The following is a 14,023-nucleotide window of genomic DNA, read 5'->3' on the forward strand; positions in this document are numbered from 1 at the left end:
GTTCACTCCATATTGTTCAAGAAGGTCTTTTTGAAAAAGTGTTTCTGATAGTCTAATGCAATGTTTCCCAACCTTGGCAACTTGAAGATATTTGGACTTCAATTCCCAGAATTCCCCAGCCAGCAAATTGAAGTCCAAATACTGTATCTTCAAGTTGCCAAGGTTGGGAAACACTGGTCTCATGGAAGGGGAGAAGAAAAAAGAGGATGTTCCTTTGACTTCCTTAAATAAAGTTTCAGTCTAACAGCTTTTCCATCACCACCCTCCAGGCTTTCACAACAGAGTTTGAAATTGATCAACAATCACATTCACTTCTGCCAACTTCCAAATGCATTTCCAGTTCATGGTCATATTTTTTCCTCAGCATATCCAGCAAAGCAGTGGGAGCATACACAAATATTAACCAGTCTTTTGTCTCTTGAATACCACCAGTTTTACAGTAACAACATTTTTGTTACCCATTTCAAAAAACAACAACATCAACTCCCATTTTTTAAGTAGCTACATTTGTGTATGTTCATCTGGCGGTTTTCTAATAAAAATAGGTTTTTAGGGTAGAAATAAGGGCAAGTCAATCAAAAGATAAAAGTAAATTAAGGTATTTAACAATAGTGCTGTGGAGTGCTTCAAATCTGATTCTAAGGAAAGGTATATTGGAGTGCCCAGAGATGTGGACATGATCTATCTGCAACATCATAAATCAAACCAATCTGTGGAGTCACAAAAGTCCAATTTAAATCTTCCAAAGGCTTCCGGGAAATCTTCCATTTAAAACTATATGAGAGTTGAAGCTGAAATGGTACCCCGTTAGTTTTGATAACTTTCCAACAAGCAATTTCCCAAGTAGGTGTTATCATGGTGCTGCAGAAGCTGAATTGAAGAGGGAGGATTAATTATAAGGAAATAAATTGTTAACAAAGCATATTTAAAGAAACAAGCTGCAGCAGCAATACGCTGAAGAGAAGGTGTGGTATGTGAGTAATAGTTTATTTTAATCCAGGAGCTAGGTGATGAAGCAAGAATTATCATCAGGAAGTAAATAGAACTTCCAGAAGCTGTGCAAACCAGCTGTAGTTTTGAACAAACCAGATAAGACCTAATGACATTAGGAGATGCATCAGTTTCAGAGTTAAATCTAAAGTGATATAAACCACTTTTGTGGAAGTTCCCAATTTTGGTTAGGATCCAGAGCGCACATTATTTCCTTCAATTCTGCTACGAGTGTACTTAATGCTACCTTATCTGGGCTGCAAAACAAGTTGTAGTTTTTCTATAGCCCTTTGCTGTTATCTGCTGTTTGTTCTGAGTGTTACAGGCTAGATTTATATGACAATTCAAAATCAAAAGTTACCAAAATACATTTTGGAGGCTACATTCAGAATGTTCTATAATGTAATGGAAGCCTGAGGCATATGCTGTTTTGAAATGCTTTCATTGAGTAAAGTATGGAGGAATGTTCCTGACATCACTAGAAAGATACCGTATACTCTTATCTGAACTCCTAAACAGGCTTAGTCTAGCATCCAAACTATGATTTCAGGTAGTTCTGGTTTTCATCTCATACCACGTGTTTGAATAAGCTTGTGATATATTTTCTGGTTTTAACCATGTTTTTATTTGCATTACAAATATTGTCTGTGTTCTTTATGGCTAGGGAGTTGGCTTTCATGCCCAGTGGAAATAATGAATGAATAAACAAATCCTCTTGAGAACAGGGTCGGGAGATTCTAACGGGGAGCAAAACAGGCCTGTGGCATGTGGATGTTTCCCCCACATCCACCTCCACATTCCTTGGGGCAGGAGTTGGGCCAGAGCCAACCACAACAGATATGTATGCATGCTGATTGGTTAGTTATTTGGGTTTTAATCCAGGTTTTACAGTTAGATTATATATTTGACTTCTTTTTAACTGTTTTTTGTATTTTATATTGTTGTAAGCTGCCCTGAGCCCTTCGGGATTGGGCGGCATAGAAGTCGGATTAAGTAAGTAAGTAAGTAAGTAAGTAAGTAAGTAAGTAAGTAAGTAAGTAAATATAAACAAACAAACAAACAAACAAACAAATAAATAATAAAATCTGCTTTAGTGTACTACGTAGGAAGAAGCAGAAGTATTTCTCAGAAGTATTTCCTTTTTTTCCTCACCCCACACAATATTAGAAAAGCCCATGATTTACTGAAGTTCAACAATACTTAGACAATCTGTTCTCAGATAATATGCAAGACCTTTTGGGATTAAAAAAAAGCTTATTCACAGTGATGGTGGTTTAGAATTGCAGGCTGAATCACCTTTTAGTTATTTTCTGACTAATCACGCTTTCAGACAGATGGCTCTTTGTGCATTGCTTCTTTTTTTAATAAATGCAGAAGAGATACAAGTGGAAACTGTTATTAAATACCTATCTACTTAGAATATACAGCACTAGTATTGTGAATGAATTTGTACCCTAAGTTTATAAATTACATAGTATGGATGTTTATAACTTTTTTCTCAAACATTTGCAAATCTACTTACAGTGTTTTCATTTAGCAGCCATTGCAGTGTCTGATAATTCTAAGAACTAGACAATTAAATATCTAAATAGCAGCATGTTTATGGCAGTTTTAATCAGAATGAAGTTCCTTTTAGTGAAAAAAAAAAGTACAATGGGAAAGTTCTCCTTTCCTTGTCTGTCAAGTTTCCTGTCATACTTGTTATCTCTAGGCATAATTTGTTGAAAAAGATATCCTAAATAAATCTTTGAATGACTTGTATGTGGGATGGCCAGATGATAAGCAGGATATACCTACTGAAATTGCTTTTGCTAATCCTGTTTGGGCTTATTTTACTTCTGGCCAGTGTAAGAAGATGACTTTTAATGGGCTTTGCAAAGAAAACATTGCACAGGTATCTTTAAAGTGAATCTTGTGCCCCGAATGCACACAGTGCAATGTAGGCCATTGAATTTTTATCTGTTAGCAGCCAAATGTTGATTAAACTGGAAGAGATTTCTTTCACAGAAAGAGAGAATGGATTTTCATTTCTGTTATTTCCAGCTTTTCTTAATGTTTGAGTTTGCTCTCAAGTTTAGTCACTGTTTCCGTGCAGCTTTGCGTTGCCAGCAAACTATTCATTGTTCTGGCATGTCTGTGTTGTCATTATAAAGCTGAGAAAAATGCTGCCTCTCTGTTTTCTGTAGGACAAGATTTTTGCATGTTAACTTGCTTTAACTTGTAGAAGTCTTATCCTACCTTAAGATCAAACCCGATTGAATGGTTATTACTAAGGTTTAGATCCTTTGGAAAAGTACTGTCAACGATTCTAGGCTGATGGTATAACGTAACCACAATATGATCATAACCAGTCCACGTGACTAATTGCATAGCTGGATTTTCCCTTGTAAGGAAAATAGAACAGTAAAGACATCTGTTTTCTGTTATATGCTAACTTTTTCTTTGATGGCTCTGAATTTATTCAAGCTTTAAAAAAAAAAAATTAAAATGTTTCAGAACATTTTGGAACTCTGGAAAATTATGTGCTGCTACTGTATATTTTAGAATACTGTACATTGTCGTGCTACAAAAAATAAATCATACCAAAGTTTATATAAAGGGATCTTATTTTATAGGTAGGAAGATAAATACATTTCCTCCTATTTTCCAGACACTAAATGGAAATAGAAGGGAAATAGCAGTTACCCTATTCTTCATTTTTTAAAACAGATCTTTAGAACATAGATTTGCAGATAAATTCTGTAATGATTGTACAGCTCTCCTCACATGCATTTTTATTCCTATATTGACTCCATAATAATTGTAAGGTTTGCCTTCAGAAGTTGTGGTTACTCCAACACTGGAAATTTTTAAGAAGAAATTGGAGAGCCATTTGTCTGGATTGTCAAGTTTAAACCATAGTTAAAGAAATCAAAACTTAGCATGATGTACTATCCTGGCTACAGTGTCAAAACAAATGGACAATCTAAAACATCTTCAGTTGAGTATTTCTTGCTTTTTGTGCTTCAAATGAAAATTGTGGAGAATGAAAACTTTTTTTTGTTTATAATTAATACCAGTTTGCTAGAAGTGGTTTGAAGTCATCCTTTCTACAATCATTTTGCTTTAAAATGAAAGAAAATTGGTGGTGGGAGGAAATGCTATTGCATTACTTCTGTGACACTTTTTTCAGAAAGGAAATGTTCAGAATAATCACTATAACAATGTCTTCTTATTTGACAGTTTCAGCAACCACACCACACCCTTATATTTCATAAGAACAATGTATAAGTAAACTCCTAATCAGCCTGGCTTTGATTTTTTTTCCCCAAAGAAGCCTTCTTTTTCTGTATAAAATGAGTTTTGTAGCTAAAAATTAATTTAATATTTACTATACTATGTTTAATAAACAATACATTACTTGAGAACTTCCATCAGCATCTAATATACCAAATGGATTTTATAGCTATTTACAGGTAGTTATTAAGAATTCTTTAATTTGTCTAATTTTTCTAAGGTGGAGTATGTGTATATAAAGGTCATAGTTATTGTAAATTAAAACTGCCTAAGTCATTTTCTATATGTAAAGTGCATGGGTGGGTTCTAACTTACCTCACTGCTGGTTCGCTTCCTCCTGTGCCGTGTGGCTGCGCCTAATTGGTGCATGCTCGCTTTGCATGCGTGGGCATGCTCGATGGCAAAAAATCCCAAAAAATCCCTCCCCAAAAGCCAAAAACAAGATGGTGACCACATACTCAGTGCTGGAAACTCGGCTTCTGTTCATGTGCAGAAGAAAAAAAAACCCAGAAAAAAATCCTTCCCAAAAAGATCTAAAAAAAATGATGGATGGGCATTGACCGAAGCAGTTTTGTAACATCATCTTGATGTCACCAGCGGGTCACTACAGGTTTGGCCGAACCGGTCTGAACCGGTCTGAACCCACTTCTGATATAGTGAATGGAAACCATGATTTGAGTAATCAAGGATTAGCAAAGCCATAGTTGGCTGGGTTCACATTCCTCTTCTAAATATAAATCATAACACCCAAACAAAAACATAGCATATACTGTAAGGTCCTTGTCAATAACTTCAGATAACATTTTTGTTAACTATTATATCAGAAAATTACAGAGTCAATCACCACAATTATTTTCAATAATAGTACATGTTGCCAAGAAAATTGCTGTCCACATTCTCCAAAGAAAATGGAGAACAAATCTCTTTTGGATATGATGACAGGATGTGACTGAGAACTTGCTATAAATTCACATTTGGCAATGAATGGATAGTGTGGTTGGGTGATATAGGGCAGAGGTCCCCAACCGCCGGTCCGCGGACCGGGACCGGGCCGTTGGAGTTTTCCAGCCGGTCCGCGGCGCCGCTGCCCTCCCGGCAGAGGACATTATGCAGGACAGGATGGGGCGTCGGGCAGGGCGGGGAGAATCAGGAGGCTCCTTTGGCGGCTGGGGGCTGCCTGGCTTTGAGTTTTTGGCTGGGGGGGGACTTAGGAAGGTCCTACTTCTCCCCCCCCAGCCAAAAACTCAAAGCCTATCTGCTGGATACGGGCGATGAGTGGGACGAGCGGCGCCGAAGCCGGTGGCTGTGGCAGCTGCTGCAAGAGGCTTCCGCGCCGCTCTGTCCCACTCATCGCCCGTATCCAGCAGATAGGCTTTGAGTTTTTGGCTGGGGGGGGGACTTAGGAAGGTCCTACTTCTCCCCCCCCCCAGCCAAAAACTCAAAGCCTATCTGCTGGATACAGGCGATGAGCGGGACGAGCGGCACCGAAGCCGGTGGCTGTGGCAGCTGCTGCAAGAGGCTTCCGCGCCGCTCTGTCCCACTCATCGCCCGTATCCAGCAGATAGGCTTTGAATTTTTGGCTGGGGGGGGGAGAAGTAGGACCTTCCTAACTCCCCCCCCAGCCAAAATCACAAAGCCAGGCAGCCCCCAGCCGCGAGGTGCCCCCTCCCCTTCCCTTTCACACGCAGCTTCGGGCCCCCTGAGCGTGTGCAGAGCGCCCCCAGCGCCGCCCCAGCCGAGAGACCCCTGCCCTCCTTTTTCTCGACCGGACGGAGCCCGCCGGGGGGGTCCCACGCGGGGCGCCCCCTCCCCTCCCATGGAGCCCTGCCCTGTTTGGTGCCCGCTGGCCGGGCAACGGCCTCCCTCCCTCCCTGCCTCGTGTTTGCAGAGCTCCGCCGGGCAAAGTTTGGACGCCTTCTGGGCGCACGCACACATCCACACCTCCACCCCCCCCGGGAGGAATTCGCCCCCTGCCCAGAATTGGCCAGCCCAGCAACGCTGCCCTGCTCCCTTCGGAGGTGCGGAGAGGGCGGGGAGAGGAATTTAACCCCGAAAGTGGCCGGGGTTGTGCAGAAATTCCCCCAACCTTCGCTGGTTTCGGGCCAGGGAAGAGGGGGCCATGTTTACCTGGCTGATTCGGGGATGAGAGACCACCAGGAGCTCCGCAAGGCTGCGTGACTTGGATTGGCAAGTCCGAAAAAGACCCCCGGGATGGGTGAGTGGAGGGAGAGGGAGAAAGAGAGAGGGAGAGAGGGGGAGAAAGAGAGAGAAAGAGATAGCAAGAGAGGGAGAGAGAGAAAGAGAGAGGGAGAGAGGGGGGAGAGAGAGAGAAAGAGAGGGAGAGGGAGAAAGAGAGAGGGAGAGAGGGGGGAGAAAGAGAGAGAAAGAGATAGCAAGAGAGGGAGAGAGAGAGAGAGGGGGGGGAGAGAGAGAGAAAGAGAGGGAGAGGGAGAAGGAGAGAGGGAGAGAGGGGGGAGAAAGAGAGAGAAAGAGATAGCAAGAGAGGGAGAGAGAGAAAGAGAGAGGGAGAGAGGGGGGAGAGAAAGAGATAGCAAGAGAGGGAGAGAGAGAAAGAGAGAGGGAGAGGGGGGAGAGATAGCAAGAGAGGGAGAGAGGGAAAGAGGGGGGAGAGAGGGGGGAGAGAAAGAGAGAGGGAGAGAGAGAGAGGAGATAAAGGAAGAGGAGAGATAGAAAGGAAGAGAGAGAAAGAAAGAGGGATAGAAAGAGAGTGAGAGATGCTCAGTGAGCCTTTCTTTGAAGTTGCCTTTCTTTCTTTCTTTCTTTCTTTCTTTCTTTCTTTCTCTCTTTCTTTTGCTCTCTTGCTCTCTTGCTCTTTCATTCTTTTTTCTCTCTCTTGCTTTCTTTCTCTTTCTTTCTCTCCTTCCTTCCCTCCTTCCATTTCTTTCATTCCCCCTCTCTATTTTTATTTCTCTTTCATTCTCTTTCTTTCTTTCTTTCTTGCTCTTTTTCTTTCTCTCTTTTACCTTCCCTTCCTCTATTTCTTCTTTTCTTTCTCCTTCCTACCTTCTTCCCTCCCTCCCTTCCTTCAGTCTTTCCTCTCTTACTCTCCCCTTTCATAAGTTTCCTTGCTTCCTTCCTCTGTTCCTGTCCCTTCCCCCTTTCTTTCTTTCTTTCTTTCTTTCTTTCTTTCTTTCTTTCTTTCTTTCTTTCTTTCTTTTTCTTTCTTTCCTTCCTTTCCTCCATCCATTTCTTGCTTTCCTTTTCCTTCCTCCCTTCTTTCCTCCCTCATTCCCTTCTTTCACTCCTTCTTCTCTTACTCTCCCCTTTCACCCCTCCCCAAAGAAGGTAAATTTCATACATAATTGGTATGTCGCAAAATAAAGTAGTTTTAAAATGGCGGGGAGGGGGCCCCCAGACACTTAGGCTGTATGGGGCCCCAAAATTCCTGATGGCGGCCCTGGCTCCACCCCTCCATAACCCCACCCCCATATGACCAAAGCCCCCCCCCCCCCCCACCGGGCCATGGAAAACTGGTCTAGCTTAAAGCCGGTCCCTGGTGCAAAAAAGGTTGGGGACCTCTGATATAGGGGAGCCAAATATTTAACGCTTCCCTGTTTATCCATCCCAATAATGTTTTAAAACGGCTTTTTTCTAGGTCAACTTTATATGCTGAATTTAAAGCCACTTGTACTTTGCTATAGGAATCCATTACTGACTCAACTCTCAACATATGACATCTCCCATCATTTATAATTATTTATCCAGCGTTTGTTGCAGAAGAAATAATGCAACTTACGGCTGGCTTGTACATTCAACAAAACACTTGATTTTCTCATGTAAGAAAATTAGAATATTTTCCCCAGAATGCTAAAGTGAAAGACACATTCTCATTCTCCTTGGACTCATTCTCCCTGGACTTCTGTATGAATAAAGGGAACGTTTCCTTTGAAATCTGAATATTTTCTCCAATGACTTTCATAAATATAGGTTACAACCTATATTGTTCGACTTACGACCACAGCTGAACCCAACAATTCTGTGGCTAAGCAAGACAGTTTTGTTCCACTTTACAACCGTTTGTACCACAGTTGTTAAATGAATCACAGCAGTTGTTAAGTTAGTAAACTAGTTGTCAAATAAATCTGATCAGAAGTTCGCAAAAGGTGATCAAATGACCCAGGGACATTGGAACCAGCTTAAATACACGTAGTCCTCAATCTACGGCTATAATTGAGCTCCAAATTTATATTGTTTAGTGTTGTCGTCCACCAATGGTCTACGGAACTGGCAGTGGAGTCGGACAGTGAGAGGCGAGGGAGGAACATGGGCCAGGCATGGAGTCTGGAGAAGGCTCGGTGTCAGAGGCAGAGATCCAGCCCAGGCCATCTGGGAGATCGGTCCCAACTCCAGAGTCTCCAGAGGCTGACATGAGCGAGGCAGAGGAACAGGGGGAGTCTGTTCTCAATGTGCGCATGCGCAGAACTGCCAGAAGGCAAGAACAATTACAGAGGAGAAGAACTACTCGGGAGTAAGGCTTGGAGATAATTGGCCCCTACCATAGGCTATATAAGTGGAGCACACAGAAGTGCTTGTTTCAGGAAGCAACTTTGTTCAACTTGTGTAATTTTAGTTCGGACTGTGTTTCTGTTTGGCCTTGCCAAGTTTCCCGGCCCTCTGGAATCAGCTCCCACCCCCTGGAGATTCATACTGTCCCACCCTCCTCACCTTTCGTAAGAGTCTTAAGACTCATTTATGTTGTCAGGCTTGGACCAATTAGATCTTAGGGTGTGATTGATTTTGAATACAACCAGGGGTTTTAGATAGTTATGTAATTTTAATTTATTTGGATTAATTTTGTCGAAAATTATTGAGTTTTTTTATATGCTGTAAACCGCCCCAAGTCTTTGGAGAAGGGCAGCATAGAAATCCAATAAATAAATAAATAAATAAATAAATTACAGCTGGGAATGATAATAATTTGAAATTCCTTGGTTTCTTCAGCCTTGAAAGACGGCATTTAAGAGATGACTTGATCGAAGCGTATAAAATCATGCATGGGATATAAAAGGTGGATAGAGAAAAATTCTTTTCTCTTTCACACAATACTAGGACAAGGGGGCACTCCCTAAAGCTCATAGGTAAGAAAGCAAAGACAAATAAAGGGAAATTAGATTTATTGGATTTAGATTTATTGGATTTATATGCCGCCCTTCTCCGAAAACTCGGGGCGGCTCACAACAATAATAAAAAACAGTACACAATAACAAATCCAATGCCCACCAATCTAATTACAATTTAAAATTAGTAATTTCATAAAACAATCCCAATATATATAAAAAAGAGGCACACAGTCAATCAATCAACAAAACAGCATGGGCAAGGGGGAGGTGTTTTAGTTCCCCCATGCCTGACGGCAGAGGTGGGTCTTAAGGAGTTTACGAAAGGCAGAGAGGGTGGGGGCAATCCTAATCTCAGGGAGGAGCTGGTTCCAGAGGGTCGGGGCCCCCACAGAGAAGGCTCTTCCCCTGGGTCCCGCCAGACGACATTGTTTAGTCGACGGGACCCGAAGAAGGCCGACTCTGTGGGACCTAACCGGTCGCTGGGATTCGTGCGGCAGGAGGCGGTCCCAAAGATATTCTGGTCTGGTGCCATGAAGGGCTTTATAGGTCATAACCAACACTTTGAATTGTGACCGGAAACTGATCGGCAACCAATGCAGACTGCGGAGTGTTGGAGTAATATGGGCATACTTAGGGAAGCCCATAATTGCTCTCACAGCTGCATTCTGCACGATCTGAAGTTTCCGAACACTTTTCAAAGGTAGCCCCATGTAGAGAGCGTTACAGTAGTGGAGCCTCGAGGTGATGAGGGCATGAGTGACTGTGAGCAGTGACTCCCGGTCCAAATAGGGCCGCAGCTGGCGCACCAGGCGAACCTGGGCAAACGCCCCCCTCACCACAGCTGAAAGGTGTTTCTCTAATGTGAGCTGTGGATCGAGGAGGACGCCCAAGTTGCGGACCCTCTCTGAGGGGGTCAATAATCCCCCCCCCAGGGTGATGGACGGACAGATAGAATTGTCCTTGGGAGGCAAAACCCACAGCCACTCCGTCTTGTCTGGGTTGAGTTTGAGCTTGTTGACACCCATCCAGGCCCCAACAGCCTCCAGGCACCGGCACATCACTTCCACTGCTTCGTTGACTGGACATGGGGTGGAGATGTACAGCTGGGCATCATCGGCGTATTGAAATATTTCTTCACCCAGAGGGTCATTGGTTTATGGAATTCACTTCCAGAAGAGGTCATGACAACTGTCAGCCTTGATAGTTTCAAGGCAGGATTAGACAGATCCACAGATGCCAAGTGTATCGGTGGTTATTGAAACGGATGTCCATATGCCGCTTCTATGTTGGTTGAGGTAGGCAGGATTCCCTTGAGTACCATTTGTTGGGGGTCAAGGGAAAGGGAGGGTTTTACCTTCTCTTTCAGCTCAAGATCCCCATGTACAATTGGTGGGCCACTGTGTGACACAGAATGCTGGACTTGATGGGCTTTGGCCTGAATCAACATGGCTCTTCTTATGTTCTTAAAATAAAAGTGGTTTTTGGGATGCTGTTTGTGCTGTATTATTCAATAAAGAAACCTAGGTCAGGACACTAAATGATAAATTTGTTAACTGAGTTTTGCCTCATTTTGCAGCTTTTCTTCCTACATTTGTTAAGTGAATCACTGCAGTTGTTCAATTAGTAACACTGTTAAGTGAATCTGGTTTCCCCATTCACTGTGCTTGTCAGACAGTCACAAAAGGGGATCACTTGACTATGAGACATTGCAACGGTCATAAATGTGAGTCAGCTGTCAAGAATCTGAATGTAAAGCACATGACTATGGGGATGCTGCAACAGTCATAAGTATGAAAACTGTTGTTGAAGAAAACTTGTAAGTCGAGGACCACCTGTATGATCCAAGTGAAAGCATCTTAATTTTGATCATGTGGTCATGGAGACGCTGTAACAGTTTGTAAGTGTGAAAAGCAACCACAAGTAGCTTTTTCAGTGCTGTTATAGCTTCAAAAAGTCACTAAACAAATTGTTGTAAGTCAAGGACTACCTGTTCATAACTTATTCTAAACAGATGACATCTTGTAACATGGCTCAGAGGCATCTGGAACAATGCAATAAAAGAGGATTTGGATAATCTTGACACATACATGTGCTGGTTAGTTAGAATGGCAGTGATTAGCCAGGAGGCTGTTCATCTGAAATGATATAGAGGTGATTTTAGGAACGATTTGGGGTGGCATAGGAAGCTTTTGGAGAGGTGATTTTGGGAGCAATTTGGTGTGTAGGTAGCTTTTGGAGAGGTGATTTTGGCAGCGATTTGGGGCGGTGTAGGAAGCTTTTGGAGGCATGATTTTGGCAGCGAGATGGGGCGAAGGAACTGGTAGGCTAGGGGGGATTTTGGCAGTGGGATGGGGCGGCTGCGGGGAGCAGAGGAAGCGGAGGGCTAGAGGGGAAAGTGGCAGGGAAATGGGGCAGTTTTGGTGTTCCCCACCTCAGGACTGCAGGTGCAAGCAAAGGAAGGCAGGGAATCCTGGCAGGGGTGGCAAGCCAATGGTAAATCCCAGTGGTGGCAGTCACAAGGCAGGGGAATCCCTGCGGCAGTAAGAGAGCGAGCGCATGAGCAGTAAGAGAGCCCACGCACCCGGGCTCGGGTTCGTAAGGTGAAAATGGTTCTTAAGAAGACGCAAACAAATCTTAAACACTGGGTTCGTATCTCGAAAAGCTCATATGAAGAGGCGTTCGTAAGACGCGGTATCGCTGTTTTTGCTTGAAATGGTACAAGGTAGTGAATTTTGGTTTGCGTGCCAAAAGGAAGTATGTGGATGTGCTAGCATGGTGCCCATGCCCACACCCCTTCCCTCCCCCCACATGCGTACATCCGCGCAGGCCTTACTGAACCCTGGTACATGAAAAAATGCCCAAATGGGCAAACCGGAAGTTTGGGAAAACGCACTTCTGATTTGCCCATTGTGCTGTTTTTTGCACTCGAGGGCTTCAGGAAGCTTCCCTGAACCCTCCAGAATGCAAAAACAGCACAACGGTATACTGGAAGTGCATTTTTCTGAACTTCTGGTTTGTCTGCTGGGTGATTCTTTTTGCCTCTGAGGCTTCAGGGAAGGGCTCCAGAGGGTGAAATGGCATTTCCCAAGTCTGAAAATCAGCAGGCCGGCGCACACATGTGCGCTGGAGCTGACACAGAGCAAAGTCTCGCACGCCCTCCAATATGGCTCCATGTGCCGCCTGTGCCCTGCGTGCCATAGATTCGCCATCACGGGTGTAGGGCTTCCTGCTTGAGCAAAGGATTGGACTAGAAGACCTGAAAGATCCTTTCCAACTCTGTTATTCTGATGCAACACAGTCCCTCTTTGGCTGGATGTTTTGTCTGTGGATGGATGCAAGATTAATTAGCTGCCCTGAGTCTACGGAGAGGGGCGGCATACAAATCTAATTATTATTATTATTATTATTATTATTATTATTATTATTAATAATAATAATTTGAAGCCTAAAAATTTCAGTGCTAATAGTACTGCAGTATGCAGATCTTTTACAATTTAAAGCAGTGTTTTTCAATCTTGACAGCTTTAAGATGTCTGGATGTCAACTCCCAGTATTCTTCAGCTAGTTAGCTGGCCGGGGAATTCTGGGAGTTCAAGTCCAGACATCTTAAAGATGCCAAGGTTGAAAAACACTAATGTGTCTTCCAGGTATACGGATGAGAAAGCCTACCAGCTTCAGCCATCAGAGACAGGGGTGGGTTCCAACTTACCTCGCTGCTGGTTTGCTCCGTCCCGTTAATGAAAAATAAAAAACAACAACCCCAAAACAAAAAAAACATGGCAAATGCGTGTACATTGCCGGAACTTGGCTTCTGTGCATGCTCAGAAGAAATTTAAAACAAAAGAATTTTTTTAAAAAAATTCAAAAACAAAAATGGTGGCTGGCACAGACTGGCACCGACCAATCCGATCGAGTGACATCATCATGACATCACCAGTGGGCCACTACCGGTTTGGGCGAACCAGCCCAAACTGGGAGGAACCCACCCCTGATCAGAGGTATTGCTCAAAATAGCTTTAGAGAGTTATAATCCAAGAGATTTGGAAAATATCAGTCTGGAATAGTTTAGGTTTTTAGCCCATGGCCATTGCAGTATTTGAGAACTTTGAATAATGTAGTAGACCTGAGCATATTCGTGGTCAGCAGTAATTTTCAAAATCTCAGGCCTAAATTGGCAACTTCTCAGAGGAAAGCGTTGTTTTTCTTATAATACCATAAGTGTCCTCTTGATAACAGATTTCCCTCTTTTCTTACAGGCTAATTGGCACGGCATCAGTAGCACTCAAGGAACTGGTTGGCACACAAAGTAGATCTCTTCCATACAAGCTTGTTCCCCTGCTAAATGAAAGGGGACTGGAAACTGGCGTAAGTGCCCTCTTTATTTTTATTATTTAGCCGGATGAAATGTTTCAAAAACATGGGGGACTTTTCAGAAAGATAAATCTCCAGCTGCAATCAAAGTTGTCTGAGAGGGAAAGATCAGAACTGGTAAGATCAGAAGTCCCCAAACCTGGCAACTTTAAGACATGTGGATTTTAACTCCAAGAATTCTTCAACCAGCTATCCTGGCTGGAAAATTCTGGGAGTTGAAGTCCCCAAGTTTTAAAGTTGCCAAGTTTGAAGACCTCTGGGTAACTTTATGAATGAATGTGTTTTTACATTAAATGAATTAACAA

The 14,023-nt window shown here is 43.1% G+C and overlaps 1 protein-coding gene across 2 annotated transcripts in view; it reads left to right on the forward strand.

The window, feature by feature from the left end:
• The window catches only part of MYOF (myoferlin), a 122,951-nt gene that overhangs the window by 21,335 nt on the left and 87,593 nt on the right, over positions 1-14,023 (forward strand). For both annotated transcript variants that reach the window (XM_070752411.1, XM_070752412.1), the window contains exon 4: positions 13,604-13,712. In XM_070752411.1, the coding sequence (XP_070608512.1) occupies positions 13,604-13,712 (109 nt within the window). The remainder of the gene's footprint in view (positions 1-13,603; positions 13,713-14,023) is intronic.

Source organism: Erythrolamprus reginae, chromosome 5 (assembly GCF_031021105.1).
Source record: "Erythrolamprus reginae isolate rEryReg1 chromosome 5, rEryReg1.hap1, whole genome shotgun sequence".
Lineage (NCBI taxonomy): Eukaryota > Metazoa > Chordata > Lepidosauria > Squamata > Dipsadidae > Erythrolamprus > Erythrolamprus reginae.